This window comes from Fukomys damarensis, unplaced genomic scaffold (genome assembly GCF_012274545.1).
Source record: "Fukomys damarensis isolate Sample0158 unplaced genomic scaffold, DMR_v1.0_HiC HiC_scaffold_19, whole genome shotgun sequence".
NCBI lineage: Eukaryota > Metazoa > Chordata > Mammalia > Rodentia > Bathyergidae > Fukomys > Fukomys damarensis.
Window position 1 is genome coordinate 46889873 of NW_022900931.1, and position 27268 is coordinate 46917140.

Genomic DNA, 27268 nt, shown 5'->3' on the forward strand with positions numbered 1-27268 from the left:
GTGGAGAGTGGCAGGCTCCGGGGCTAGGACCTCTGTGGAGCAGTGGTATGGAGTTAGTGCGCAGAGCTGCTGCTTCCCGGCAGGGACCACCAGGTCTCAGCGCTCAGCTCCCAGTCTGGGACCCCAGCGACCCAGTCCAGGAGGAGCAGCTCAGCGCGCTTCGCCGGCCTCCCCTTTTATAGCGAGTGCGCCCCCCCATTGCCCCGCCCGACCGGTAGGAGCTCCTCCTACCGCAGAATGACAGCCTCTCAGATCCAATGGTGGCGGGCTGTGAGGTCTGCTGCATTTCCAAACTAGGGTAAGACAGAGAACAGAAAGGAGGGAGACACAGTCGTCGGGGGTGATGAGAGGACAGAAAATGAAGTAGGGAGAGCAATGGAGAAGAGGGAGAAAGAAGTGGTACGCGAAAAAGCGAGGGAGCGAGAGGGAAGAAAGGAGTGTGTGAGTTTGAGAAAGAACAAAAGCTGTGAGGGTACGTGGAAGGCAAGAACCAGTGAACGAAAGGAGTTAAGCCAAAATGTGGCCGATTAAGATTGCATAGAGAGCCTCGTGGGGATTGGCTTCGGGAAGAGAAGAAGGAGAGGAGAGACTGGAGCAAAACGCCAGCGCTCGGTGGGAAATAATAGGCAATTTCGAAGTGTCTACTCGATTTGGAAGATCATAGATTTTAGGAGCTGGTAGACACTTTTGGATTCATCAAATGGGTTTTCCTGCACCAGCCTAAAGAAAAAGGAAACCTCCTCTGGGCTGGGGATTTGGCTCAGTGGTTCCACCGCCTGCCTTGCAAGCACAAGGACCTGAGTTCAATTGCCAGTAACTCCCCAAAAAAAGGAAATCTCCTCAACAAAATGGTGGCCCTCCAGAGTTTACTTGAATAGGTAATGAGCTTCCCCAGAAGCTAATTTACAACTGTGCTTTCTTCAAATTCAGCCCAACAATATGCCCTCTAGGTGCCACAGCTGTGAAGCTAAAAAAAAAAAAGACAATTTGAACCTACAGTCACCACTGAAATATGCAAATAAAGTCTCCCAGAGGCTAGCTTTCATCTTCGGGCAACCAGGTAGCAACCTATCATTTGGTGGGCCACCTCTGAGTCTCAAAACTAGCTCATCAAATTCTGCCAAGGTGTAGGGGGCAGATGTAAAGATGAAGCCCACAATCCAATCTATCACATACTTACTATGCTGTATAATTTTTAAGAAAAAAGTGTGGGGGCCGGGGATTTAGCTCAGAGGTTCAGTGGCCTGCCTTGCAAGCGCAAGGACCCGAGTTCAATCCCCGGTACCAAAAAAAGAAAAGAAAAAGAAAAAGAAAAGGAAAAGAAAAAAGTGTGATAAGGGAAGTAGAAAACAAACAGAAAAAGAAAACAAGCAGAACATCCAGGTAAACATCATAAACTGTGATAACTTCAGCTACCATTCGAGTAACCTTCATTTCTGCTTTAAGAAAGTCCTTTAAATTCTCATGTCTATAATACTTCTGGGTATTGTACTTACACTTTCAGCTTTAGCAATTACATACTTTTGACTGTATCTCTTGTGCCCTGTTGTGACAATCATTAACAGCTGAGTTTGTTTCTAGCAGCATCCACTGGTCTCTTCCCAACTCTTATTTTAGGTAAGACTTAACATAACCCTTTTTCTAGCAATTCCCTCTGTTCATTCACATTTCCTTTGCTGGGTTGGAAACAGAAAAGATGGAAGAATGATCTCCTTTTTCTCCCCTACCTGAGATCCTCTGACTCTCACTTTCTAATGGGAATCTGGTTGCTTGAGTTAGTAAATTTTGAACCAGGCCAGCTCCTACACATTCTGCGCAGCCTCCTCCTCCAATTTCCCCCACCTTTCTAATAATAAACATCTAATTAATCTTGGAAAAGATTGTCTTTAGTGAAATAGACTTCCCCGTTGTTCTTAAACAGCTATGAAAAGATTATAGAGAGAATTTAAGATCCTAGATCAAAGATCAGCAAGCTTTTCCTATAGCAACCAAATCATAAAATATTTCAGGATTTAGGCTATATTTGCTCTCTGTTAAGACTCGTCTCGCCCTTTTGGCTAGGCAGAGGCTAAGGTGCAACTTTCTACAGTAGTCCCCAGTCCAGGTTCATCCGACACCAGCCATCTTCACCATGCCACCCAAGTTCGACCCCAACGAGGTCAGTCAATCATGCACCTGAGGTGTGCACCGGTGGCAAAGTTGGCACTAATTCTGCCTTGGCCCCCAGGACTGCTTCCCTGGGTCTGTCTCCAAAACAAGGTGGGTGATGACATTGCCAAGGCAACTGGTGACTGGAAGGGTCTGAGGAGTACAGTGAAGCTGACTATTCAGAACAGGCAGGCCTAGACTGAGGCGGTGCCCTCTGCTTCTGCCCTGATAATTAAAGCCCTCGAGGAGCCGCCAAGAGATAGAAAGAAGCAGAAAAACATTAAATACAGTGGAAGTATCACTTTGGATGATCAACATCGTAAAACAGATGTGGCACCCATCTTTAGCCAGAGAACTTTTCAGAACCATTAGAGACTCTGGGGACCGCCCAGTTTGTGTAGCTGTGGTGTAGATGGCCTGCATCCTCACGACATCACAGACAATATCAACAGCAGTACTATGGAGGGTACTGTGGAGTGGCTAGCTAGCTAAGAATAAGAAGCCTAAGAAAGAAAATATTTCAATAAAAAGACCATCTAGGGCCAGAGATTTAGCTCAGTGGTTCTGCCGCCTGCCTCACAAGCACAAGGACCCAAGTTCGATCCTCAGTAACAAAAAAAGTAAAAGACAATCTGACAAAAAAAAACACAAAAAACAAAAGACACAAGTCTCTCACTTGTAGCTTGAAAACAGCTGTAGACAACATGTAAACATATAGGTGTGCCTGTGTTCTAATAAAACCATTTGTAGGCACTGAAGTTTGAATTTCATATGTTACAAGATAATCTTTTAGAGTTGGGCATGGTGGCGCATGCCTGTAATTCCAGCACTCTAGAGACTGAGGCAGGAGGATCTTGGTGAGTTCAAGACCAGTTTGAGCTACATAGTGAGTTCCAGCACAGTCTCAACTACATAGTGAGACCCTGTCTCAAAAAACAAACAAACAAAAAATCTTCTTTTTAAATTTTAATATATAAAAAAATTTTAATATAAAACCATTCTTAACTCCCAGGCAGCAGGCCAGATTTGGTTCATAGGTCATAAATTGCAAGTCCCTGCCCTAGAAGATTAACTGTTCAAGTATGCAAAAATAGTAAATTTTATGATAATAAATAGTAGTAGGTCAATGAAGACAGACATCAGCTAGGTCCAAAAGAGTCAAAAGATTCCTAGGGAAAATAAGACTTAAATTGAGCTTTAAAGGAAAGGTAAAATATAGACAGAAGAAATAAAAAAGCAGTCTTTCTCTGACCTCTGGGTGATAACAAGAGAAACATAATGAAAGAAGACACAGCTTTCTTTAAAAAGATTCAGGAGATATAGAAGGGCTCTAATATCAGAATAAAGAATTTTTAAAAAAGAATAAATAATTTAAACTTAGTAGGGCATGGTGGTGCATTCCTGTAATCTCAGTTACTTAGGGGACTCTAATAAGAGTACTAGGATTTTAAAGCTTGCTTGGGCAACTTAATAATATCCTATCTCAAAAAAGAGACCCTTTCTTAAAGAGGGGGCAGGGATGTAGCTCAGTGCCACGATGCCTGGCTCACAAGGTTCCGAGAAAGGATGAGGGCCTGAAGATACAGTTTAATCGTAGAGTACTTCTTAGTGTTACTGGGTTCTGGGGTGCTTCTCTGATTAAAAAACAGCGTCTAAAGATGCTTTCTACATTCTTCTTGAACTGAGCAAAGAGTTGGACAAAACAAGCAAAAAAGTGAGGTTTTACATTTACTAAAGGTAGAAAAAAAAATGTGTGTGGAATTTGTTCAGGCCAATGAAAAGTAATGAAAGAAGTGTGAGATGGTCCACTGTGAGAGAGACAACCTGGTGGCCAAGAGCTTAAAGGCAGCTATCCACTCCTCAGGCTGAGGTCAGGTCTAGGCCTCTTTTCAAAAACCTGCTTTAGGGCCGGGGATTTAACTCAGTGGTTCTGCCGCCTCACGAGCACAAGGATGTGAGTTGGATCCCCGATACCAAAGAAAGAAAGAAAGAAAGAAAGAAAGAAAGAAAGAAAGAAAGAAAGGAAAGAAAGAAAAACCTGCTTAAATTCTCATTTGAAGAAGATAGTGCTTTCTGATTGGTTCCAGGCCCAGGATTTGGGCACGCCTCCTGGATCTCCATGATTAACAGGTCAAGTTACATCCACTTGCCCAGCTGGTTTGCCACATCCTAATCTCCTGCCTTACTAGCATGTGTAAGGCTCTGGATTCAATCTCCACTACTACTCCTACTACTACTGATGATGATGATGATGATGATGATGATGATGATGATGATGACGACACATGGTGACTAAAAGAATTTAGGGGGGAAAAAGTTTTTTAAAAAGCCAGGAATATAGCTCAGTGGCACCACGCCTGCCTGGCAAGTTCAAGGGCCTGAGTTCAATTCTCAGTACCAAAAAAAAAAGTTTTAAGAATTTAGAAAAGGGGGCCAGGGATTTAGCTCAGTCATCCTGCCACCTGCCTCGCAAGTGCAAGGTCCTGAGTTCAATCCTACAAAAAAAAAAAGATAATTTAGGAAAGGGTTCAAAATGACTCTAGGAATTCAGAGCCATGGAATGCAGGAAATTGTGCATTTATTGACTGTTAAGCACACATGATGGCCACACATTACTGGGTATTGGGATAGAAAAACCCATACCACATAGACCTTACAGCCTAGTAGGAGGTGGTCATGTGAACACAAAGGCATGGTATATTTGTAATCTCAGTGATAAAAGTCTGGGGAAGTACAGTGGAAATCCAGAGAAAAGAATATAATAAAATTTAGTTTGAAGAGGCATCAGAAATGACTACTAAGAGTAACAAGATCCCGTGGAACTAAAGTTATAGATTTTGGAAACATTCACATTCTAAGATGATGAGGATACGTGAAATAAAACAGTAGAAAGGTGCTGCAAAAGCTGTGATGTTAAAATGTTAGCTATTTTTGCATTTTACTGGAGCCTTGTAATTAGATGACATGTTAGGAAGCAATACAAAAGGTAACAAGATTGAGATTGAGCCTGGGGTGGGGTGTGGGAATGGTAGGCAGTTTTTCCTAACCTATACACTTTGGAAAAAAGAGAATCCACTACAAGAGAAGGGCAAAGGAGCTATCAGGATACAGGTGGAAAAGCTGAGGGTTCAGTGCAGTCGTGTTTGCCTAGCATGGGTGAGGCCCTGTGTGATAGTTAACGGATTATGTCAACCTGAATAAGAAACACCAATTAAATTAGATCAGCATAGTTCTAGTTGTGGCTGAAGAGATTTACTGAAGACAGAAGTCCCACCCTGGGTGTGACACCAACCAATAGACTTGTCTGAACCGAGTAAAGGGGAAACGGAGAAGAAAGGTTCGCTTCTGTTACCTTGGAGGAAGGAGCTCCAGTCTTCACCTTCACCTTGGATGTTGTCTCCTGGCTTCCAGCACAGAACCTTGGGCCTCCTGATACAGACTCACATGCGACTCTGCAGGGAGCTCCTGGCCTTAGACTGGATCCTTCGGATCTCCAGTGCACGTACAGCCCTTTTGAACTTTTCCACACCTGACTCTGCAGGCAGCCACTGTAAGCCAAACTTGTAAATTCTTATACATTTGTATATCTTGCGTTAAATCTGGTTCTCTAGTAAGCATTGACTGATACAACCTGGGTTTGATTCCCAGTACCAGAAGAAAAAAAAAAAGCTTCAAAGGAAAAAATGTCAGGGCTTCAAAAGCAATAGGGTGCTTGATTGGGAGAAACATAAGAGGAAGCTCATTGAATTCAACAGACCATGGGAGATCATTGGTAAATTTAAAGAAAAAAATTAACACCAGATAATAAAGCTCAAATGAAAGGAGGAACCCTTTGCCTTCAAGGAAGTGTGAACATGGGGTGGAGGGGTGCGAGTCGGATAGAGTAGGGTCCAGACTGGAAATTTGGCTCAAAGGAAAACGCACTGAGGTCGGCCAGATATCAAATGCAAACATGGCAGTAGGAACAGTGTGTAGCAACAGTTCAGAAGTCAGAAAGGAATCAGGAATCCGACTGAAAGACTGATGGAAACCTCCCAAAGAGTTAGGGCAGCAAAGGATAATGAGCGATGACCGACAGCAGCTAAAAGGAAAATAGGAACATTTCCAGATGACACATTGGAACCTACAGTACTAGCAAAATGGCTGGCACAAAACAGATACCATTAAATATTTATTGAATGAATGAATATGTTTGTTTGATATTTAGTGAATGAATGAATGCCACAAATAATAGCATATGATGCCGTATGGAAAAGCATGAGTTTGGAATCAGACCTTAATTCATACCCTGGTCTATTTATTCAATCCATAAATGTTTATTATATGTGTCTGAAATATATGAGCCCCTAGGAAACCAAAATAAAAGATTCTGCCCTTAAATTCAGTGACTCATTATTGATTGACAGAAAGAAGCAAGCACTTGTTCTGCAATGTGATAAGCACTGTGCCAAATTAGTGAACAGAGGAGTAGCTCTAATCCCGAGCCCCTAGAAGTGATATACACCTAGGATCTAAAGGGCTGACGGGATCGGGGGTACTTGGCAGGGGAGCTTGGCAGTGTGTGTGTGTGGGGGGGGTGATTCCAAACAGACAAGCAACAAGGGCAGATGTTCAGAAGTGATTGAGCACAGTTTGTCCGGGGAACTCTAATGTTTACATCTAGAGCCAAAGTGTGATTGCTAGGTCAAGGGAGAAAAGCAGGGATGAAATAAAAGAGGCCAGAGTGATAAATACGGTCAGATCACAAAGGACTTTATGTGACATGCTGAAGAAATTGGATTTTTTTTACTCTGAAGGTGATGGAAAGCAAATGTAGAATTTTAAGTAGGAGAAAGACATGATCAAATTTGCATTTTAGAAATAGCAACAGCATGGAGGATGGGTTGAAAGATGAGGCTGAAATTAGGGAGAATAATTTAATAGGCTACTGCAGTGATAAGTCAAAAATGATGAGGGCCTGAACTCAGCCAAGGGATAGTCAGGCACTTAGAGAAGAGGTCAGGAGACAGAAATGACAAGTCACAGCTTTTGGTCATTTTTAGGGAGGGGTAGAAGAAGGCTCAGTGACCCTCATTTTCTGGCTTGGAATCTTGGGGAGGGAAACAGAATAGAGGCAGGAAGGAAGAGAGGAAGGGACTGAACATGCATCAATTTCCTAATCAATGTGTGAGGAACTGTATAGATATTACTGTATTTAATTTTTATAACAAACCTAGATAATGAATGTTACTAACCCTTTTCTTCAGATTAAAAAAAAAGCTAGAATTCCCAGAGCTTAATTTACCATGCCACAACAAACAGGTGTTTTGCAGAGCCTGGCCTGCGATAGGTATTAGAAGAAGGTGAGGATATCCGTTCACCCTGAAAGCCTATTCACCCCAGATGCCAGGGGTCTCCTGGAACTGATTCCAGTTGTGATCTGCTCCACCGAGGGGATCTTTATGCTGAGGGAGTGTTTCTGTGTGTGGAAGAGGAAGTTCAGAGAGGTCTGTCCCCCAAGGCAACTGTCTCTCAAAGAACTACAAGTTGGACTTCTCCAAGTAGAATATTATGGCTTATATTTAGGTCCCTCCCCACAAAGCCTCCTGTATTCATAGATGGGGCTTTTGGGAAGTGGCTGATTCATGAGTGTGTGATACTGGATTATGGGTATGATTACTGGACAAGTCCATTGATTGGTTTAGCGTGGTTTCGAGTGATGGAGTTGCTGAAGAGGGAAGCCCTACCCTGAGTGTGGGTGGTATCAGCCAATAGGTTAAATGGAATGGATAGAATATAAAGGGAAAGAGAGAAGGAAGACTTGCTGCTTTCTGCCTGCCTTGCCATGGGCTGTTTCTCCTCTACCGTGCCCCTCTGCCATGCTGCCCTGGTTTGGAGCCAGCTGACTATGGACGGAAAACTCTGCAGACTAGCTGGGCGTGGCGGTGCACACCTGTAATCCCAGCACTTGGGAGGCTGAGGCAGGAATATCGCTGTGAGTTCGAGACCAGCCTGGGCTACATAGTGAGTTCCAGGTCAGGCTCAACTACATAGTGAGACCCTGTCTCAAAAAAAAAGGGGGGGGAGGGGCTGTGGATTTAGCTCAGTGGTTCCACCGCCTGCCTTGTAAGCATAGGGACTCTAGTTCAATCCCTGGTACAAAAAAAAAAAAAAAGACAACTCTACAAACTATGAGCTAGAATAAACCTTTCCTCTTTTAACTTGCAGATGATGGATATTTTGACCTAGAAATGCTGTATAACAAGACAAAGAACAAGGCTCAGAATAATCCCTACATCCTCATTGAAGGGACAGCCCTGGACTAGAACATTTTTCCTCACTGTACAACTCTCCCTAAGTATTTAATACTGCCCTAGGGAGAGCAAGAATGCCTCTCTTCTCTGGTCTGGGATTGGCCCACTATGATGGATATGATTCCCATGTCCTGTGGAGCTGGGTCTCAGTTGTGTCAAATTACTAAGGTTGTGCAAAAAACTAATTCATGTATCCAGAATGATGAGAATCAAGCTGGGTACAGTGGCACACACCTCTAATCCCAGTTACTCAGGGGGCTGAGGCAAGAAGATAGCAAGTTTGAGGCCAGCCTGGGCCATTTAGTGAAGCTGTGTCTCAAAAACTTTTAAAATAAAAAAAAAATGCTGGGTGTGGTGGTGCATACCAGTAATCCCAGGACTCAGAAAGCTGAGACAGGAGGATCACTGAGTTTGAGGCCATAATGGGCTATATAGTGGATCAGGATCATCCTAAAATATGTGGCAAGACCCTATCTCAAAATATAAGTTCTAACAATTAACAATTAAAATTTAAAAGGCTGAGGACATAGTTCAGTGGTAGAGCATGGATGAGTTTAATCCCCAATACTAATAAATAAGTGATAGATAGATAGCCAGAGTCAGAATTTGAATCCACTTTCCACCAAGTTAGATTATACGGGAGAAGTTAATTTGTAGAGGATTGACTGTGAACTCCATTTTAGACAACCTGAACCCAAAATGCCCTTCTGGCATACAAGCAAAGTCACCTAATAAACTGTTGGGTACTGTATATTGGTCCTTATACAAGTTATTTAAAGTCATTGAGCCTCCATTTTCTCATCTGTAAAATGGCAATATTATCTATCTTTTGGGCTGGGGTGAGACAGGTCTTGAAATGTAATTCAGGCTGGCCTTGAACTCACTGTGTAGACCAGGCTGGCCTTAAACTTGTGGCAGTCCTTCTGCCTCAGCCTCACAGAGTGCTGGGATTACAGTTGTGCGCCACCATGCCTGGCTTTGATATTACCTTTTTTTTTTTTTTGGTACCGGGGAATCGAACTTGGGTCCTTGGCACTTGTGAGGCAGGCCACCGAACCGCTGAGCTAAATCCCCAGCCCTTGATATTGCCTATTGTAAAGGGTTACCACAGGTAGATTCTTACATAGTACTCTGCTCACATCAGGCACTCAATAAGAATAAATGAATAAAGAAACTAATACCTATAACATTGTATATATTCTTTCCAGGTGTTGGTGGTGCATGCCTATATTCCAGGCATTTTGGAGGGTGAGGCAGGAGGATCACTGCAAGCTCAAAGCCATTCTGGGCTACATAGTGAGTTCAACATATGTTGTCTGAATACATAGTGAGTCTCTATTGTCAAGAGCCATTCTATGTAATTTTGCTGGAAAAATCATTTCATAATTAAATTGTAGTTGGGCTCTGTCTAAAGCCTACTGTCTTCTTGCCGTGCTAGCTGACTATGGTATTCAGAAACAAAGTTCCATGTGCTTTGGTCATAGCTGAGGCCTCGATGGTCCCATGATGTTGTCATGCTCCAGGGCGAGATGACATCAGTTGAAGAAATCCAGTTTCCTTGAGAACTGAGTAGTAATAAAAAAAGAAAAAGCTTTGCCTGGGGGAAAGGAAAAGTTCTTTATTAGCATGCCGAATCTCATCCCATCTACTATTGTAAGAATGCTTTGCCCTCTCACCACCCTCATCAACCTAAGATCCTTATCAAATCGGATTACCACCACGCTCCGAGTCACCTGATAAATAATGGCAAGCTTGGAGTGTCTTTGTCTTGGTCCACTCTGCATGGACCTCTCAACCCCCAACGAATTTTGAAAGTGTGCCTGTCTTTCCTTATCCCTTGCCACACCCTTCTCCAGGCAGCAGATTGGAGGACTGATCAGCCTCGATACCCTATCTCAGAAAAAGTTGCATATATATATATATATAGAGAGAGAGAGAGAGAGAGATTAATTTTTCCAAGTCTACTATTTCATTTCCTTTATTTGATCTCCGTAAATGGGACTACACATGTCTTTGTAACTGGAACTCTCTCTTTTGTCCCTTCTCCATGGTACCTAACCACAAAGTGGGGACTCACTAATGAGTTGCCACAGTAAGTTCTCAAGTGTGGAAGAGGATCAAGGCCCAAGCATGGAGGACCCTTGTTCTCCCCCAGCAGCATCTCTCCCGTTTGGTAGTACCACTCTCCACTCAATCGCCTGTGCCACAAGCCTTGAGTTGTCTGTAGCTCCTCCCCCTCTTTCGCAGCACAGACATTTCAGCAGTCACAGAATTCCAGTAATTTCACTTCACCTGTATTTTTGAAAACCCTCCTCTTTTCTACATCCTACCCCTATCCACCATGAGACTTAACTGGTCTCTTTGCCTCTGCTCTTGCCTCCTCAAATCCATCTTCCAAACAGGCAGCAGAACAGGTATCTAGAGTATACATCTGACTATGTCACTACCCAATTTACCCTTTAAAAGCTCCCTGATGTCTAGTCTGACCCATCAGGTCTCCTGTGATCCTGCCCTCCCTTTCCTCCATCCTGACCTCATATCCCATGTTTCTGCCTTTTTTGTACCCAACCTCATGAACTTCTCAGGTTGCACCTTCTGCCTAGATTTGCTTTTTGTTTATTTGTTTCTTTTCTGTTTTTCCTTCTGGCCAATCTGTCATTATTCTTTACAAATGAACTCAGAGCCAGGTGTGTGGCACACGCCTGTGAACCCAGTACTCTGTGAGGCTGAGGCAGGAAGACTGAAAGTTTGAGCTGAGCCTAGGCAGTTCAGTGATTTAAGCAAGCAAGCCCATCTTACAATAAAAAATAAGAAAGGAAAAAAAGGCGGGGGCTGGGGATATAGCTCAGTGCAAAGGCTCTGGGTTCAATTCTCAGTACTACAAAAAAACAAAAAAACAAAACAAAAACAAGGCCCCTTGTTTAAAAAAAAAAAAAAAATAATTATTTCCGCAAGGCCCCAAGTTCAATCCCCGGTACAAAAAAAAAAAATCCAAAAGCATTATTTCAAGCCAGGCATGGTGGCACACTGTCGGGAACCAGCTATGATGTGTATAGACTCGTAGGGGCCAGGAAACAATCCCAAGGTTGATGTTAACTGGACTCAGGAACAAAGAAGTATGCAAAAGACTTAGACATCCCGGCTGTGTGGGAAAGCCATGAGACAAGATGATGCCTACTGAGGGCAATAAAAGACATCCTGGTGGGCAAGGACCTTAACTTCTCCCTTTGAGGTGCTAAACTTGGTTCTTATCTTGCTATACTAATATTGCAGTCACTGTTCCTGGACTAGCACACTACCCGCTCCCCTGTGCTCCTTGCTGACTAAATAAAAGTGGGCTCACTGTGGAGTTCACTGAAGACTGTCCACTAGAGATAGATTCCTCCTGGTCCTCCATGACAAACTGAACCCCCCCACACCAGGGAGCAAACTCAGGACCTTGCACTTACAAGACAAGCGTGGCACCACTGAGCTAAATCCCTGGCCCACAAGTTGAATATTGCTTCCATCTCTTTCTTTTATTCCCTGTGGTTCATCCTACAGATATTTGAGAGTCTAAAGAATTCCTGATAGCACACACCTGTAATCCAGGCACCTGGGAGGCTGAAGCAGGAGATGGCCATGACTTAAAGACCAGCCTGGGCTACATATTGAGTTCAAGGCCAGCCTGAATTACAGTGAGACCTTGTCTTAAAAAAAAAAAAAAACCAAAACAACAACAAAATCATTATTTCAAAGCACAGCATTGCACCAAGCTGGGACTTCTCTGAATGTGGGCTCTTGTGCGACTGCACAGGTCACATACTTGTGAAGTCAGTGATGCCAGAGTTCTCAAATCAACCCCAGCCTCCTCATTAGCAGTCACTCCATTCTCATTCTCAACCATCCCTAGGAAGGAAATGGGACTCCTTCTAGCTCTATGCAAAGGCTATAGTTCTTTGATTGTTTGTTTTCAGAAAGGGTCTCATTTGTAACCCAGCCTGGCTTCAAATCCGTAGTCCTCCTGCCTCAGACTACCAAGTGCTAGAATTACAGTACGCGTGGGCTCATAAAGCTTATAGTCTTTTCCAAAAAACTTCCTCCTGGGAATTTGACGCTATACCCATTCTTTCACCACTGGCATACAGCTATGAAAAGGCTCTCACTGACTCTTTGTCTCCCCAGATTATTCAAGACCCACACACACAGGAGGCCACAGATGTAGCAGTTGGGAAACCTGTAAATGTTTTTTTTTTTTTTTTTCTGGTACCATGAATCAAACTCGAGACCTTCCACTTGCAAGGCAGGTACAAAAAAAACTCGAGACCTTCCACTTGCAAGGCAGGTGCAGTGCCACGGAGCTAAATCCTCGGCACCCTTTGTAAATTTGATAAAAAGCAACTTCTAATGAGTCATGAGGTCCTTGCCCAACACATGCCGGGAGAACCTCCCACCCAGACCTTTGCCCTGGGTCCAGGGTCTGGGTCCTACCTACACAGGGCACCTGAGGACGTGGAGGGCACATACAACACATGCTCCTTGTTTTCCAGCCGCTGAGAGCCATGGCCTCCAACTTCATGCCCCTCCAGAGACCATGGAAAGCTTGGAGAACTTGGGAAAATTATCCCACAGCAGATGCTGTGGCCTGCATGCTGTGTGTTGCTGAAGAGGAACAGGTAGGAAATCTGTTGCGGGCCAGCAATGAAAAGGAACTTTCTTATTTCTAGAATGGATAATGTTGGGAATCAGGTCCAGGGCAGGTTTGGGAAGAGGCTCTGCAGAATGGAGAGAAAAGAGTCAAGTGTTTTCCACAGCTGACTGCTAACACCTCCCGCATTCAGGGGACTGTGATGGCCACCCCAACACCTGAATCAACATCCAGTGGGGAAGGTGAGCCCAGGAACTGTGTGGTGTGTGGGGACCGAGCCACAGGTTATCATTTCCATGCCCTGACCTGTGAGGGCTGCAAGGGCTTCTTCAGGTGAGAGCCTCCTCCCCAGTAGACACAACATCCCACCCCAACAAGACTCTTAGCAGTCAGCCTTTTGACCCTGCAACGTGCCTGAGCTTATCCAGGTACATTACTTCCTGTGTCTGAGTCTACTCTGGGGCTCGTACCCTGTCCTCTAGTGACCACAGCACTGTATAAACTGGGGCCACAACAGAGAAGGCCGACCATTTGTCCCATGCACGTAGCCCATCGGTAAAGAATATTTATGTGCCTATCTGCAAAGCAGCCAGGCTTGCCTAAGTGATCCTGTGTCCCCATAAAAATACTCAAGATGTGTCACACCCTGTCCACCCCTGAGGACCTTTGGGCACAGCTCAGATTGGCCCATGACTCCAGCTTCTTCTTTTAGCCCATACCCTCTCAACTCCTCACAAACTCACCTGCCCATTCCCTACCTCAACTCTGTCACTTACAGACGAACGATCAGTAAAAGCACTGGTCTCACTTGCCCTTTTGCTGGAAGCTGTGAAATCAGCAAGGCCCGGAGGCGGCACTGCCCTGCCTGCAGGTTGCAGAAGTGTCTAGATGCTGGCATGAGGAAGGACAGTGAGTTGGCATCCCACCACCCCAAGAATCCACTGTTTGTATTTCTGTACTTGGTCCTTGTTCCCAATGGCACATTTCCACACGGCATGCCAAACAAGCTTTTTGAAGCTAATTGGATTTTGTCACTATTATTCCCCAAACCTCCAGTGGCTCCCCAGCGCTCTTTAATTATGTGATCTCGTGGTTGAATGCCTGCAGCCCACCTTTCAGGCTTTATTTCCTAACTCTCCTCCCCTTGCTCTGTCCATTCCAGCCACACGGACTTCCTCGAACACATCAAGCACTCTCTTCCCCAGGGTTTGCATTCTCTCTACCTGAAACGCCCTTCCCTGGGTATCACGCCTTGCTTTTTCTCTCCTGTCACCTAGTGGGTGCTCAATAGTGGTCCAATTAATCGTTTTCTCTGTGCCGCGTAACCAGTCTCTGCTCCCCACAGATGATATAACACAGATGTAACGGGCTCAAGCTCATTCAGGATAAAAGGTGGAGAGTCAGTATTCAGCATGAAGTCTGTCTGACGCCCAGACTCATTTTTTCCACGTTATCAACTGCTTTATAATGTGGAGCAACAGAAAGAAAACCATGGAAGCCAAACATCTTGGTGTGAATTCAGTCTGCGTCCCTTCTTTTATGACTTTGGACCTGTCTCTGGTGTCTAAGCTTGTTTACATTTTTGAAGTAGATGAATACTCTCTGTCCTGCCTTTCACAGAGTTGTTTCATCCAGTGAAATCTAACATCAGAACCTTTGAAATTACAGTGCTAGTGAGACGTGGCCGTGCATACCTGTACTACCACACTCTGGGAGGCTGAGGCAGGAGCTCGGTGGGGGCAACTTTGACAGACCTTGTCTCAAAAAAAAAGCCCCTGTCTCAAAATTATCTTTTCTTCCCCCTTCCCCTCCTTTCTTCTCCTTCTCCTTCTTCTCCTTCTTCTTCCTCTTCTTCTTCTTGGTACAGGGAATCAAACTCAGGGTCTCACACTGTGCCACTGAGCTACATCTTTGGCTCCTGTCTCAAAATTTTAAAAGACCACCTCAAAATAAAAAATAAATAAATAAAAAGAAGGGCTAGGAATTATAGCTCAGTGGTGAAAGCCCTGGGTTTAATCCCCTGTACAGCGCACACAAAGATTATAATGCAATGCAAGCATAAAGTGATGTATTAAATACTAAGATCTTCAGTGTTTGTCCGGAAGCCAAACACCTGACAGCTTTCCCACTTTGCTCTCATGCTTCCCTCTTTCTGGTGGTGCCGTGTTCTACTGCAATGCCTCACGGGAACCTATGAGGTTGATGAAAGTGTAAGGAGCTCCATGACAACAGGAGCAGCCAAGTTCAAGGAAGTTCTAGGAGCCCAGCCAACCGCAGGGAAGCATCAGAAACTCCCCACCGCTGCACCACCACTCCTTGCACAGGGCACCTGGAGGCCCCATCAGGGACTGGTAGATAGGTGCGGTCTGCTGGTCTCAGTGCCTTGTCACATCTCTCACCCGGCACAGTGATACTGTCAGCAGAAGCCCTGGCATTGCGGCGAGCCAAGCAGGACCAGCGGCGGGCCAAGCAAGCAGCTCTGCAGCTGAGTAAGAAGCAGAAAGAGATAGTCCAGACCCTGCTGGAGGCTCACACTCGCCACCTGGGGACCATGTTTGACCAGTTTGTTCAGTTCAGAGTGAGCTCCTGCAGGCTTTGGGCTGGGAAGTGATCAAAAGGGTACCCCAAAAGGAGAGGGCTGTGTGCTCCCTACCAAGAGAGGGTGAGTCCTCAGTACCCTGGCCTAGGAAGGCCCCTCAGCAAACTACGCTTCCCCGATAAGGCTGGTGAGGCCTATGGGACAGCCTTGGGGCCCGGGCCTCTCACTCACATGCAGATCTCTGTAGCCCCCAGCGCACCTGTTCATCCATCACCAGCACTCAACCGCCACAGCCCCAGTGCTGCCACTGCTCACGCACTTTGCAGATATCAACACTTTCATTTTGGAGCAAGTTATCAAGTTCACCAAGGAACTGCCCCTTTTCCGGTGAGTGGCCTCCCCTCAACTCCCAGGAGGCAAATACTTCATAAACTGTATAGCCTCTCACCCCGCAAAAGCCACTGATCAAGTTAACACTTCTGTCTTTCTAAGCGCCAGGTCTCAAATTTCCAGTTTATTCTTTTTCTTTTTTTGGTACTGGGGATTAAACTCAGGCCTTGTGCTTGCAAGGCAGGCGTGGTGCCACTGAGCTAAATCCCTGGCCTTATTTATTTTTAAACAATACTGCAGGATAAACCCAGGGACCTTATGTATGTTAAGCAAGCACCCACCGTACCACTGAGCTAAATTCCCAGCACACCGCCCCTTTTTTTGTTTGAGACAGGACCTCACTATTGTCCAGGCTGGCTTTGAATTGAAATCTCCCTGCTTCAGCCTCCCAGGTAGCTGAGATTATAGGTTTGTTCCACCCCATCCAACTCCAGCTTTGTTTGTGTCCATCAGGACTGGGGCTCCCTCTTCCCTTCTGAAGTTCAGGCTTAAATTTTCACCACCCTTGTTTCTGGCAACCCACAGGTCCCTACCCATGGAGGACCAAATCTTCCTTCTCAAGGGAGCAGCAATAGAAATGGGTCAGATTGCACTTAATACCACTTTCTGTCTCCAAACACAAAACTTCTTCTGTGGGCCTCTTCGCTACACTTTGGAAGATGGAGCTCATGGTGAGGTGGTGCCAGAACAGTTGAAGGCGCGTGTCCCTATGCTATGGGATAGGGTAAGGTGACTTGCAGACTCCTAAATCCAGTATCTCCCACAGTGGGATTCCAGAGAGACTTTTTGGAGTTATTTTTTCGCTTCCATGGGACACTGAGACAACTGCAACTCCAAGAGCCTGAGTATGTGCTCATGGCTGCCATGGCCCTCTTCTCTCCTGGTGAGCATCTCCCATAATCCAGAAACTCTGGCCCTGCCATCTGTGCCCAAACCCTCAGCCCCTTGGATCCATCCACCCCCAGCCATTCAGCCTCCAAACCTAGAGGGTCAGAATCATCCGCAGCCCCCAGGGCACCGTGCAGGCCTCCCCCACCTTGGTCTTCCTGGTCCTTATCCTACAGACCGGCCTGGGGTTACCCAGAAGGAAGAGATTGATCAGCTGCAAGAGGAGATGGCACTGACTCTGGACAGATACATCAGGGGCCAGCAGCCCAGGCCTCGAAATCAGTAAGTGGAAAACTGGGGGCTTGGAGGTTGCACCCAGGAAGGAAGGCTTAGGGAAACAGATCTCAGGATAAATCCTTTTTACTCTTTTGCTTTAGGAAACCAGGTGTCTTGAGGCTCTGGTCCTTCCTGCCTGGCAACCCTATCTCACATAGTTTCAGCAAGCAAATTGCATTTATTGCAGCTTCACCTCACTTTTTCCAGATTTTTTTTTAATTCAGTAGAGATGCAAAGTAGTAGCTCACAGGCTCAGTATAACAGCATTCCTGAGAATGATGACATCCATCACCTCACCACTCCAACATCTCCAGACACTCTTCTTCCTAGGCCCTTCCTCTCCTCTCTAGTTGGCCAATTCCTTGGATTTTTCATTTCCTCTGAAGTTATGGTCATTCACAGTTCTGGCCAAAGCCAATCCCTGGTTCAGTAGCCTACAATCTACATAGGTTCTGAGGTGTGCACCACTTCTGTCTTGTTCATCACTTAATGAATGAGTCGGTTTGCCGGAAAGGGCACACTTTATACCACAGAACAACCTCACCTTCTAGAACTTGCTCTAGAAGATCAGACCCTCAGATTCTGTACAGATGAAGTTCTGGCCACATCTGGGGCTTTACACTTAGCCCTCAGAGCTCTGGGTTCAGGAAAAACTGGGCACGGTGAGATGAAAACAGTGTCAGAGGCCCTCTTGGGGACCTTTGGAATTTTTGATAAACTTCTCATACCAGAGCATGATTTTCTTTAATGTTCTGACTTAGCATCACTGAGGGATGGTTCAGTAATCAGGGCCTCAGAACAGAACTCCCAGCTGCCTGATTTCCCTTCTGTCTCTGGGATACTTCCTCCAAAGGTTTCGGTATGCAAAGCTGCTGGGCCTGTTGGTGGAGCTCCGGAGCATTCACAGCACATACTGGCACCAAATCCAGCACATCCATGGATTTCTCGCCATGATGCCCCTGCTCCAGGAGATCTGCAGCTAAGGCGGAGCTGACCTCCTCCCCCCACCCTCCTGGGCCACACCAGACTGGACTGGAAAGGGGAAGTTGTTGGGACAACATATGGGGGCCAGGAGGAAGGGAGCTCAGTGGTTACAATGAAAGACAAAAGCAATCACTGCCTGTTCATGCAGTCGTGGGGGTGACCGTGGGCACAAAGTTGTTCTCTGGAAGCACAGAATATCGAGAAGGTGGAAGCCTCAGGGAAGAAGTAACGCTCCTTCTGGGAATGAGGTGGCCCCTCTTTCTGAGGCCACAGATTTAACCTCTCAGCCCTAATTTCTCAGCCTTGGGAGGCTACGGGATGGGAAAAGAGGATGGGGAGTGAGTCCCATGCAGACGTCTCTGCTCTGAAGAGGAAGGGACTAGATGCAGTTATCCAAAGGAGAAAAGAAGGATGTGACAGGGGATATTCAGCCAGGCACACCACTTAATCCTTCTCCCTTTGTCCAGAACCATAAGGTTGGGAAACGGGAAAGTGGGGCCAGTGGAAGAAGTGGGACCTCAAACCACCGCCTCATCAGCTGACCCCGTGGCAGCTCCAGTTCCGAGGAGGATGTGGTCCTGTCCCCAGCTCTGCTCCTGACACCTGAAGGTCACCCAGCAAGGTGGGCTCTGGAGAGGGGCCTAGTGTTTGGCCCTAGGGCACCTGACTCGGAGGTTCAAGCTGCTGTGGGCCCGGCTCAGGAACAACCTCAGCCCACAGTGATGCTGAAGCCACAGTGGAACCTGTTGCGCCAGTGATTGAGGAAGGCTCCAAGGGCCAGGGTGACAGGCAGCGGGGGCATCTTCTTCTCCAGCACAGCACCTACGCACCAGTTACTATCCACCAAGCCTGCAAGGGAAGGCATAGCGACTAGGTTCCGTCACCGGCCTTGGAGAAAAGAAGCTGCAGAAGTAAGACAGAGCCCCTCCATCCCTATGCCCCGAATCCCTCAGCACTTCCAGATGTCACTCAAGTGACACTTACCTCTAAACACCATGTTGGCCTGGGACAGAGTCAGGTGGTAACCAAAGGAGAAGGTTGTGTCTTGTAGCCTTGTGTTTGCCTCAAACTCCACTCCAACCTGAACCTGAGAAACATGGGCAAGGAGAGGAGATCCATCTTAGTGAAGGACAGAGGGGTCCTCAGAGGGGACCAACAGAATGAAGGCAGCGTGACAATGTATATCCAGCATGAATAGGAAGAACACTGGGCTGGAGATGATCAAAGCATGTATTACACATAGATAAATATGCAAAACTGAAACCCACTGGTCTGTATAACTAATATGCATTCTTCTTTAAAATACCAGTGAAAGAGCCAGTCGTGGTGGTGCATGCCTGTAATCCCAGCACTTGGGAGGCTGAGGCAGGAGGATTGCTGTGAGTTTGAGACCAGCCTGGGATGAAAGAGCCACGGGGTGGTGCATGCCTGTAATCCCAGCACTTGGGAGGCTGAGGCAGGAGGATTGCTGTGAGTTTGAGACCAGCCTGGGCTATATAGTTCCAGGTCATTCTCAACTACATAGTGAGACCCTGTCTCAAAACACAAAACAAAACAATAAAATAAAATGCCACTGAGAGAGAAAAAAAAAAAAAATTCAGCCAGCAAAGCTTGTGGATGTCTAGAGGGGCAAAAGTTGACAACTTTTTGTTAGAGTAGGGAATGAGATCAGAAGTCTTACCTGTTCATTTGCCCTGTGGTAATAACTTGCATGGGCCCCACCGGATCCCACATTCAATGTAGCTACCCAGTGTACAGCTGTAAGAACCAAAAGTTGGCTAAAAGGAGCGTTACGATAGGACATGGGCCAGAAACCCCAATAAAGTTCAGAATCTCCCCTCCCCGTCACTACCCCACTTCACTGCATACCCGAGTACTTCCCAGCCAGGGTCAGGATGGCCCCCTCTTCGCCTGGCCGCCGGTGATAAACTAGCTCTCCGCCCAGCACCAGCCGATGAGTGAGGCTCTGCAGGAAGTGAGCAACCATGATCACTGTGGGGGAGTGGAGAGGCACGGAGTCAGTCACAGAGACCACGGTCAGGTCTGCACCCACCCCCAGATCCCCCTATCCCTGCCTACTACCCAAGAAGTTCCTTTCCCAGCCCTTAAACTAGCGGTAGCGAACCTATGGCATGCGTGCCAAAGTGAGCACACTGAGCCCTCTGTCAGCACACGACCAAATGTGTGAGCTGTTTTTTTCTAAACTAAAACCTCAGTATTCAGGTTTCATTGCAGTGATGGCACTTTGCAATAAATAAGTAGGTCTGGGGATGCAGTTTGGGCACTTGATCTCTAAAAGTGTCGCCTTCCCTGCCCTAAACTATACAAAAGATGAAGAGACAGAGCCAACGTTAGCAAATAGGCAACCAAACCCAAAGAACCCTGTCCCAATTTCTCACCTGATTCCCCAATCAGGTCAGGGTTTCCCAGGGTCAGAGTGGCAGTGTAATCATCTCCCCGATACTCGCCATCAAACTGCCATGTCAGGAACTTGGCGTGCTGCGTCTGAGTGGGGAGACAAGAAGTCAATCTCCCTCCTTCTTTATAGGATCACTGTTACCTCTGTTCCTCCCCTGGGTCCCCCAGGGCAGGATACCCAGGGAGGAGAAAGAGAAGTGCCTCAGTGGACGGAGGCAGGAACTGGGGGTCACCTGGAAGACAGCCTTAGCTCGGAGCCGCTCTGCCAACAGAAGCAAGACCTGGGCGTTGAGGCTGCCACTGCTGTCCATATCCCCTACCACAGTGGGGAAAACCTGTTGAGGAGTGTAGACAGTAAGGCTGAGCTGGGGTGCATCAATCGGAATACTAGTGGGATATCATGAACGTTACACAGCACCCCCTAGTGGTGGCACAAAGACAAACTCTTCACGCATGAGGAATGTTTCTCTACCCTTTCCAATACAGAAGAAACTTAAAGAGTGCAATTACTGTCCATTCTTCCCCATAACATATGTGTTTCCTCTTCCTCCAGCCCTAAGTTCCAGGTGAGCTTTTAGAAAGTGTGGTGTCCTCACCTCAGTAGGGCTAAGTTGCCAGTCCCCTGCATAGGCGGCATGGAGGTGATAGCCTGGCAGGCCCAGGGCACTCATGTGCACAGTGTGAGACACCTGAGGAAAAAAGAGGGAATGGAGGAGAGAGCCTTCCTGCTTCATTTCAATCCCTCATTTCCCCCACCCTTTCACGTTCTCCCCATCCAGGGGGACTCTTAAGAATCTCAAATATTCCAGCATATGCAGAGGGTCACTAGATTTAAAGCAACAAGTCCCATCGACAAGGAAGGTACAGACAGCCCCATATTCTCCTTCATTTGTGCCACATGGCCTCATTAAGGCTGGAGTACAAAGGAAAGGAGAAGAGGATCTAGGGATGGACAGAGAGGGATTGTAAGAAGGGGTCAGGGAAGTGGGAGCACCTGGAAATGGCTGCTCAGAACCTTGTTGACCACGAGCTTCACTCCTTCCATCTGTGCTGGGAATACATCTGAAGGGGTGATGGGAAGGGAAGGAATGAGCACAGACAAGGAATCCCTACCCAAAGAGGTAGTCTCCCCTTCCGAGCCCAAAGGAAGCACTGGAGGAATTGACCTCCTTTCAAATCCTGCAACAAAATGCTCCACTCCATTTGGACACCTGAACCTCCCTGAGGCTGGATGCTCCGGATGTGTTCTCCCCTTTCCTGCTCCCATCACTGGACAGACATTCAGTGAGACCCCTTCGACTTGGATACCCTGATGCCAAGTTCTCACCTTTGCAGAGCCGGTGCAGCTCATCGAAGCTCCCAGGATTGGGCAGAGGTTCTTCTCGGCGGGGGCTCCGGCGGGGCAAAGTCCCCATCGGTGCCAGGCCCAGTGTGTTCCCCATTTTAGTCCAGAGGACAAGGAGAGGCCGGGGTTAGCCTGGGAAAAGACGCTGTTGCTCCCTCTACCCCTCACGAGCCCCACCCCCCATCATCCAGCTCCCCAGTCCCAGAAACTTCCACATGGTCCAAGGCTAGACCTGGAACAGGAAGAGTTGGGGGAGAGAGCACTGATGAAGAGCCTGAACCTCAGGCACACTCCCGCCCCATTTTTGATCCCTCACCCCCACCTGTCACCCCTGTCCTTTCTCCCATTCTTTAATCTCAGACCTCATCTATCTTGCCAGTCTCCCTACTCTTCATTGCCACGTCCCCAAAACAGACCCACAAATGAAGTAGTAGTCCCTACCATCTCAGACCATTCTTCTGCCCCTTTGCCCCAGGCACACCCCGGTCATCTTGATGGGGGCAGCCATCTTGAGTGATGGCAGAACTGCGGCTTCACGCTTCATTCCCAGCGTGGTCATGAGTGCCATCTTGGAACCGGGCAAAGAAATCAATCAAAGACCCAACCCTCTCCTGTGGGCCCCTCCCAATCGATGAAAAAAAAGGCTCCTCGATCTCCCAGGAGCCAATGGGAGAGGAGAAAATAAGAGTGACAGGTCTGACGGCCCGAGAGCTTCAACCCCGGCCCTGTAGAGGCGGGTGAAATTTAATTCGAGGCTTCTTGTGGAAGGCCTGAGATTGCCCCGCCTCTCCAAAGTCGTGTACCTATGATCTTACAAAACACTAGAGGTAGTAACTCGTACAGCCTGGAGACCTGCGTTTTGTGAAAGGTGACGGAGGGAACGACTGTGAAAACTTTTTTTTTTTTTTTTTTAATTGGGGATTGAACCCAGGGCCTTCGCACTGAGCTATTTCCCTGGCCCTATTTTCCAGTACTTTTTTTGGGAGCGGGGGCGGTACCAGGGATCGAACCCTGGTCCTTGCGCTTAAGGCGGGCGCAGGAACCCCTGAGCTAAATCCCCAGCCCTAGCCCTTTTTTCTGTTTCACATTTTGAGACAGGATCTTCCTAAATCCGTTAAGTTTCCCAACCTGGGCTCCAGTTTGAGATCCCCCCACCTCGGCCTTCTAGAATTCTGGGACTGCACACTGGGCTAAAGAACTTCTTTTGAACCCTGGTTCATGTCACCTCCACCACCCACCTATCCACAGTTCCCAGAGAGGACACTTACAAATGACTACCACTCACAAGGACACAGACGTGCGGGGAAAAGAGCCATTTGGATATTGGTTTCCTAGGCTTCATCGTATGAACCCATTTATGCACAGTAGGAACAGATGTTGATCCACAAGCATATTGCACATCAGCTACTATTACCGTTGCTATTCCTACAAGAGGGAGGTCTACAGCTCTCCAACTCGCCCTCTTGGTGAAATGGGAATGGGCTCAAGTGGAGTAGAAGAGGATTCCGGCAGAATGATTTCCTATAGCAGCTGCCCTGGAAGAGTCCCCCAGTCTCAAGGCACAATGAGCAAATCAAATCGAGGAATAGGACTCCAGCCTGAAAATATGCTCCACCCCAGGGCCAGAGGCAAGCAACAGAGTGGCCCTCAAGCACTTTCTGCTCCACAGGGAACATAGAAGATTTGCTGGTCTTTGGTCACTACTTCCCTCACTAACTACCACTTCGCCACCCCCATCTCTCAGCAGTGCTCCATGTACATAGCAAGTAAGTTTTGGGGGCAAAAGAGTGAAAGATACAAATGTTCCTGGTATGTGTTTAGCTGAGTCCACCTAAATATGCTCCAGGCCGGAAGGACGCACCTCTGCCTTCTCTCACAATCAGGATTGGGACAAGGGCCAGTGCCTTGCCAACAGGAATTCTATTTGCCCCTCTGATTCAATATTGGCTTACCACCTCCTGGAAAAGATAAAGTGAATAAGTGACCAGGCACCTTCAACCTTTATCCAGGCAGAAACCTTGTACCTCTTGTCTGGACAGAGAGGGTAAATGCTGTTTCTTAAATTTGTTTTACTGCGGGGTAGGGAATGCTCATTGATCAGTGCCCAAAGGGGTCATTCTGAGGACTCATGTTTTTCTCCCCCATCTCATTACACATTAACTCAAACGGGACAGACTTGATAGCACCTGCCCTTGGACCCTGACCCTCATTCCTCTCCCCCAATCCCTTCACTATTCCCCATGATTTCTCAATTCCTTTCTCTTTTTGTCTGTTCCCCATGTTTTGGGACATGAAATCTGCCTATAGTGTGATAGTGACACCAAAGGCTGGATGTCAGAACTAGGACTCCTGCTTTCCCACTGCATAAAAAAAATCAAGGACTGATAATCACGGGTCCCCAAAGAATGTATCTTTAAGCAGATCTGAAGTGTACCCTCTTGCTCCCTTGGCCTCCACCAAGGCCTCACCCCCTGCCCCTCACCCCATCACAATGGGTCCCCCCTGCTTGTTCGCACCTCCCCCATTTCTCCAGCTTGTTTCTCCCGCCAGGTCCTTCCCCACAGTCTCTGTCACCTGACAGTAGGTGGAGAAATGGACCTGTATATAGCTCTGCCTCTCTAGCCAGGCCAGGAACAGATGCCAAGGACAGAGACATTGACAAGGTACGGTGAGCAAGCAAGAGGTGTGGGCAGCATGCAAAGGGAGGGAACCAGACTGGAGTGGGCCTTTATGGGAGGGGATCCCTGGGAAGGGGCTGAAGACCATTTGGCTACAGTGTCTCTTCCCACCACCAGCACTGTTCCTCAGCCACCTCTCCACCATGAAGCTGCTTGCGATGACTGTGCTGCTGGTTACCATCTGCAGCCTGGAAGGTGAGTGTAATGTGAAGACTGTGCCAGAAGGCCTGGCCACTCATCTGTGTGCTCTCCTTTGAGAGCTGCAGTGGGTACTGGCAGAGGTGTGGCGGGAGGCCAGGATTCATTACTGGAGACCCAGCTGAGAAGCGTATGCATGTGTGTGCAGGGGCTCTGGTTCGGAGGCAGGCAGAGGAGCCAAATCTGGAGGGCCTGATCTCTCAGTACTTCCAGCCCATGGCCGACTATGGCAAGGACCTGCTTGAGAAGACCAAGGCCCAGGAGTTTCCGGCTCAAATCCAGTAAGTCTTGAGGAGAGGGGTTCAAGAGCTGAGGGACCCTGGGGAGGAGGAAGAGAAGATGGGAGGTCTCACGGGAGACAGCTCAGGATGAGGGTTGGGGTGGATTAGATTTAAATTGGAGAGAAAAATTCCTCTGCCACCTGAAGATACCATGTACCTGTTCAGCAGATGAGGGCAGCAGGAAAGTGGGTCTGAATTTCAGTGTCTGGAGTCTGTTCCTCTACCCAGGAGTGTTTGCTTCTCCTCCTAGCAGTTTCACCATGCCAGATGGACCAGGTCTACAGTTTGGGGACCTAAGTCAATCTGTTCTGACCTCTGCCAGTGACTCAGGTCCTTCACACTGACCTCTTAATCCCTCTCTATCCAGGTCTTACTTTGAAAAGGTTCAGGAGCACGTGGTACCTTTGTTCAAGAAGGCCGGAACTGATGTGTTTAACACATTGATCAGTTTTATAGACCTCCAAAAAACACAGCCTGCTGCCCAGTGAAGTGTCTAAATCATTGTCCTCCAACCCCAGCTGGCCCCTAGCACATCCATGGGCCAGGTCTAGAGCCCTTCTCTCTACCTTGCTCTCCATTTTCTACAATAAATGCAGGAGTCAAAACTGTGAACTTTGTGTGTTTGGGTGACGGGAAGAATAGCAGAGTGGGGGAGGAGTAGGACAAAGGAAAAAGATAAATCAGCTTCAGAAAGGAGAAGGATGCCAGGCATGGTGATGCAAGCCTATAATCTCAGCACTCAGGAGGCTGAGGCAAGTGAATTGCTGCAAGTTCAAGGCCAGCCTGTGCTACATAGTGACTTTGGGGGAGCTGAAGTAGCAGAGAATAAGGAAGCTGGGAACTATTCTGGGATCAGGTCATCTATCTTAATCTGTCCTCACTGGTCCATTTCATGTTTGCATAAGGTTCATTTTTTTTTAAGGGTCCTCTTGGTCTGGAATAGTCTGTTCTATAAACAGGACTTAATTAGGGGTATTGATATTTTTACAAGGCTGAAACAATGTGGGGAAGGGTCAGAACTCATGGGAAGATGTCCTTTGGACTTTTCCTTACAGGCACCCCTCAGAATTTCTTCCTAATTATTCTATGAAGAGAAAAAACCTCCTCCAAAATTAGCCCACTGCTCCAAGACACTCTCTGAGCTTGGGACTCTGTGTTTCTTCTATCCCATAATAGAGAAAACTGAGCTTACTCCACTCCCCAAAAGTGCTCTTGTCCCTGCATTCTAAATCTCTGATTTGGACCCTGTGTGGGGAAGGCCCATTTTCAGCCCTTTGCTTATCATGATCCAGGACCTGTTCATAGAAACAGCCAGGCAGCCATTTTAGAACCTGGTAACCATGATAGCCATTTATAGGCCTGACAGGTATCTAACTTGGTGGACACATTGGACTTGAGAAAATTTAGGAGCTGTTATATCCAAATTAACTCAAAATGGAATGAAGATCAGGCTCAGTCAATGAGAGGAGAAATACAAACCAAAACTGTAGGACAAAGGAAAATGAGGCACTTTCCAATAAAAATTCGTTTCCACTTTATTACAATGCTAGGGACTGAATCCAAGGCTTTTTGCATATTAGGCAAGGGCTCTATCACTGAGTTACACTCCCAGCTCCCTACATTAAAACACTTGCTTGCCTACCCTGGCTCATTTCTTCTATCTTATCTGAAATCACCTTTTCCCCAGAGACTGCAGATTGTTCCAATTTCTTCTAGGTAGTGATCAACCTCCTTAGTCTGGCCTTCAAGACTCTCACCATTTGTGATTATTCTTCTTCCCTTTTCTTTCAAATTGTCCACACTTTTTTTGTTTGTTTGTTTGTTTTTGGTACCAGGGATAGAACTTGAGTCCATGCACTTGCAAAGCAGGCAGCAGAACCGTTGAGCTAAATCCCCGGCTCTGTCCATACTTTCTGACATGACAAATGTGCAGGGACAAAAAGATCTGTCAGTCATTTGCAACAAGGGGACCTTGGATGGGTTAATTTAAGACAGCCTGAATTTCTCCTGGGGGCTTGCAAGCAGACCTACTGATACAAGCAGCTGAAAAAGTTTGGAAGGTATAAGTCACTATGCAATGCATAGTACGGCCCAACACAGGGTGTTGCTGGGAGTTATCTGAAGGCTGTAGTCCCATTCTGGAAGGGCTTCTGGATTAGAGGTAGAACTGGAAGAGCTTTGGCAGCTCTAGAGGATTCCTTGG

At 47.0% G+C, this 27268-nt stretch overlaps 3 protein-coding genes, 1 long non-coding RNA gene and 1 pseudogene across 10 annotated transcripts; 4 read left to right on the forward strand and 1 right to left on the reverse strand.

Moving 5' to 3' along the window:
* Positions 1-2035: 2035 nt before the first annotated feature.
* Positions 2036-8453, forward strand: LOC104857026 (annotated as a pseudogene).
* Positions 8454-12892: 4439 nt separating this feature from the next.
* Nr1i3 (nuclear receptor subfamily 1 group I member 3) lies at positions 12893-18144 on the forward strand. Of its 5 annotated transcripts, none has more exons than XM_033765690.1 (9): positions 12893-13096; positions 13235-13401; positions 13847-13977; positions 15477-15646; positions 15855-15994; positions 16523-16668; positions 16752-16880; positions 17062-17167; positions 18015-18144. In XM_033765690.1, exons 1-9 carry the CDS (start codon positions 12953-12955, stop codon positions 18142-18144), a joined length of 1263 nt encoding a protein of 420 aa, XP_033621581.1. In that variant the 5' UTR covers positions 12893-12952. The 5 variants fall into 5 exon arrangements, with proteins under 5 accessions (XP_033621581.1, XP_010614903.1, XP_010614904.1 ...); XM_010616601.3 differs by having other exon boundaries at positions 16764-16880; XM_010616602.3 differs by having other exon boundaries at positions 13262-13401.
* On the reverse strand, positions 17187-22491 carry Tomm40l (translocase of outer mitochondrial membrane 40 like). Of its 3 annotated transcripts, none has more exons than XM_010616598.3 (10): positions 22350-22491; positions 21891-22040; positions 21558-21625; positions 21160-21252; positions 20797-20898; positions 20545-20650; positions 20015-20137; positions 19827-19903; positions 19130-19232; positions 17187-18994 (listed from the first exon to the last, which is right to left on the reverse strand). In XM_010616598.3, exons 2-10 carry the CDS (start codon positions 22003-22005, stop codon positions 18855-18857), a joined length of 927 nt encoding a protein of 308 aa, XP_010614900.1. In that variant the 5' UTR covers positions 22006-22040; positions 22350-22491; the 3' UTR covers positions 17187-18854. The 3 variants fall into 3 exon arrangements, with proteins under 3 accessions (XP_010614900.1, XP_010614899.1, XP_010614901.1); XM_010616597.3 differs by having other exon boundaries at positions 21891-22140; XM_010616599.3 differs by lacking the exon at positions 21558-21625.
* Positions 18680-19262, forward strand: LOC117286854. The gene is made up of 3 exons (XR_004517985.1): positions 18680-18767; positions 18847-19056; positions 19183-19262. It is a non-coding gene; the product is annotated as an uncharacterized LOC117286854 (long non-coding RNA).
* A 1973-nt stretch (positions 22492-24464) lies between the features above and the next one.
* On the forward strand, positions 24465-25670 carry Apoa2 (apolipoprotein A2). The gene is made up of 4 exons (XM_010616605.2): positions 24465-24571; positions 24704-24781; positions 24933-25065; positions 25433-25670. Exons 2-4 carry the CDS (start codon positions 24730-24732, stop codon positions 25551-25553), a joined length of 306 nt encoding a protein of 101 aa, XP_010614907.1. The 5' UTR covers positions 24465-24571; positions 24704-24729; the 3' UTR covers positions 25554-25670.
* Positions 25671-27268: the final 1598 nt, after the last annotated feature.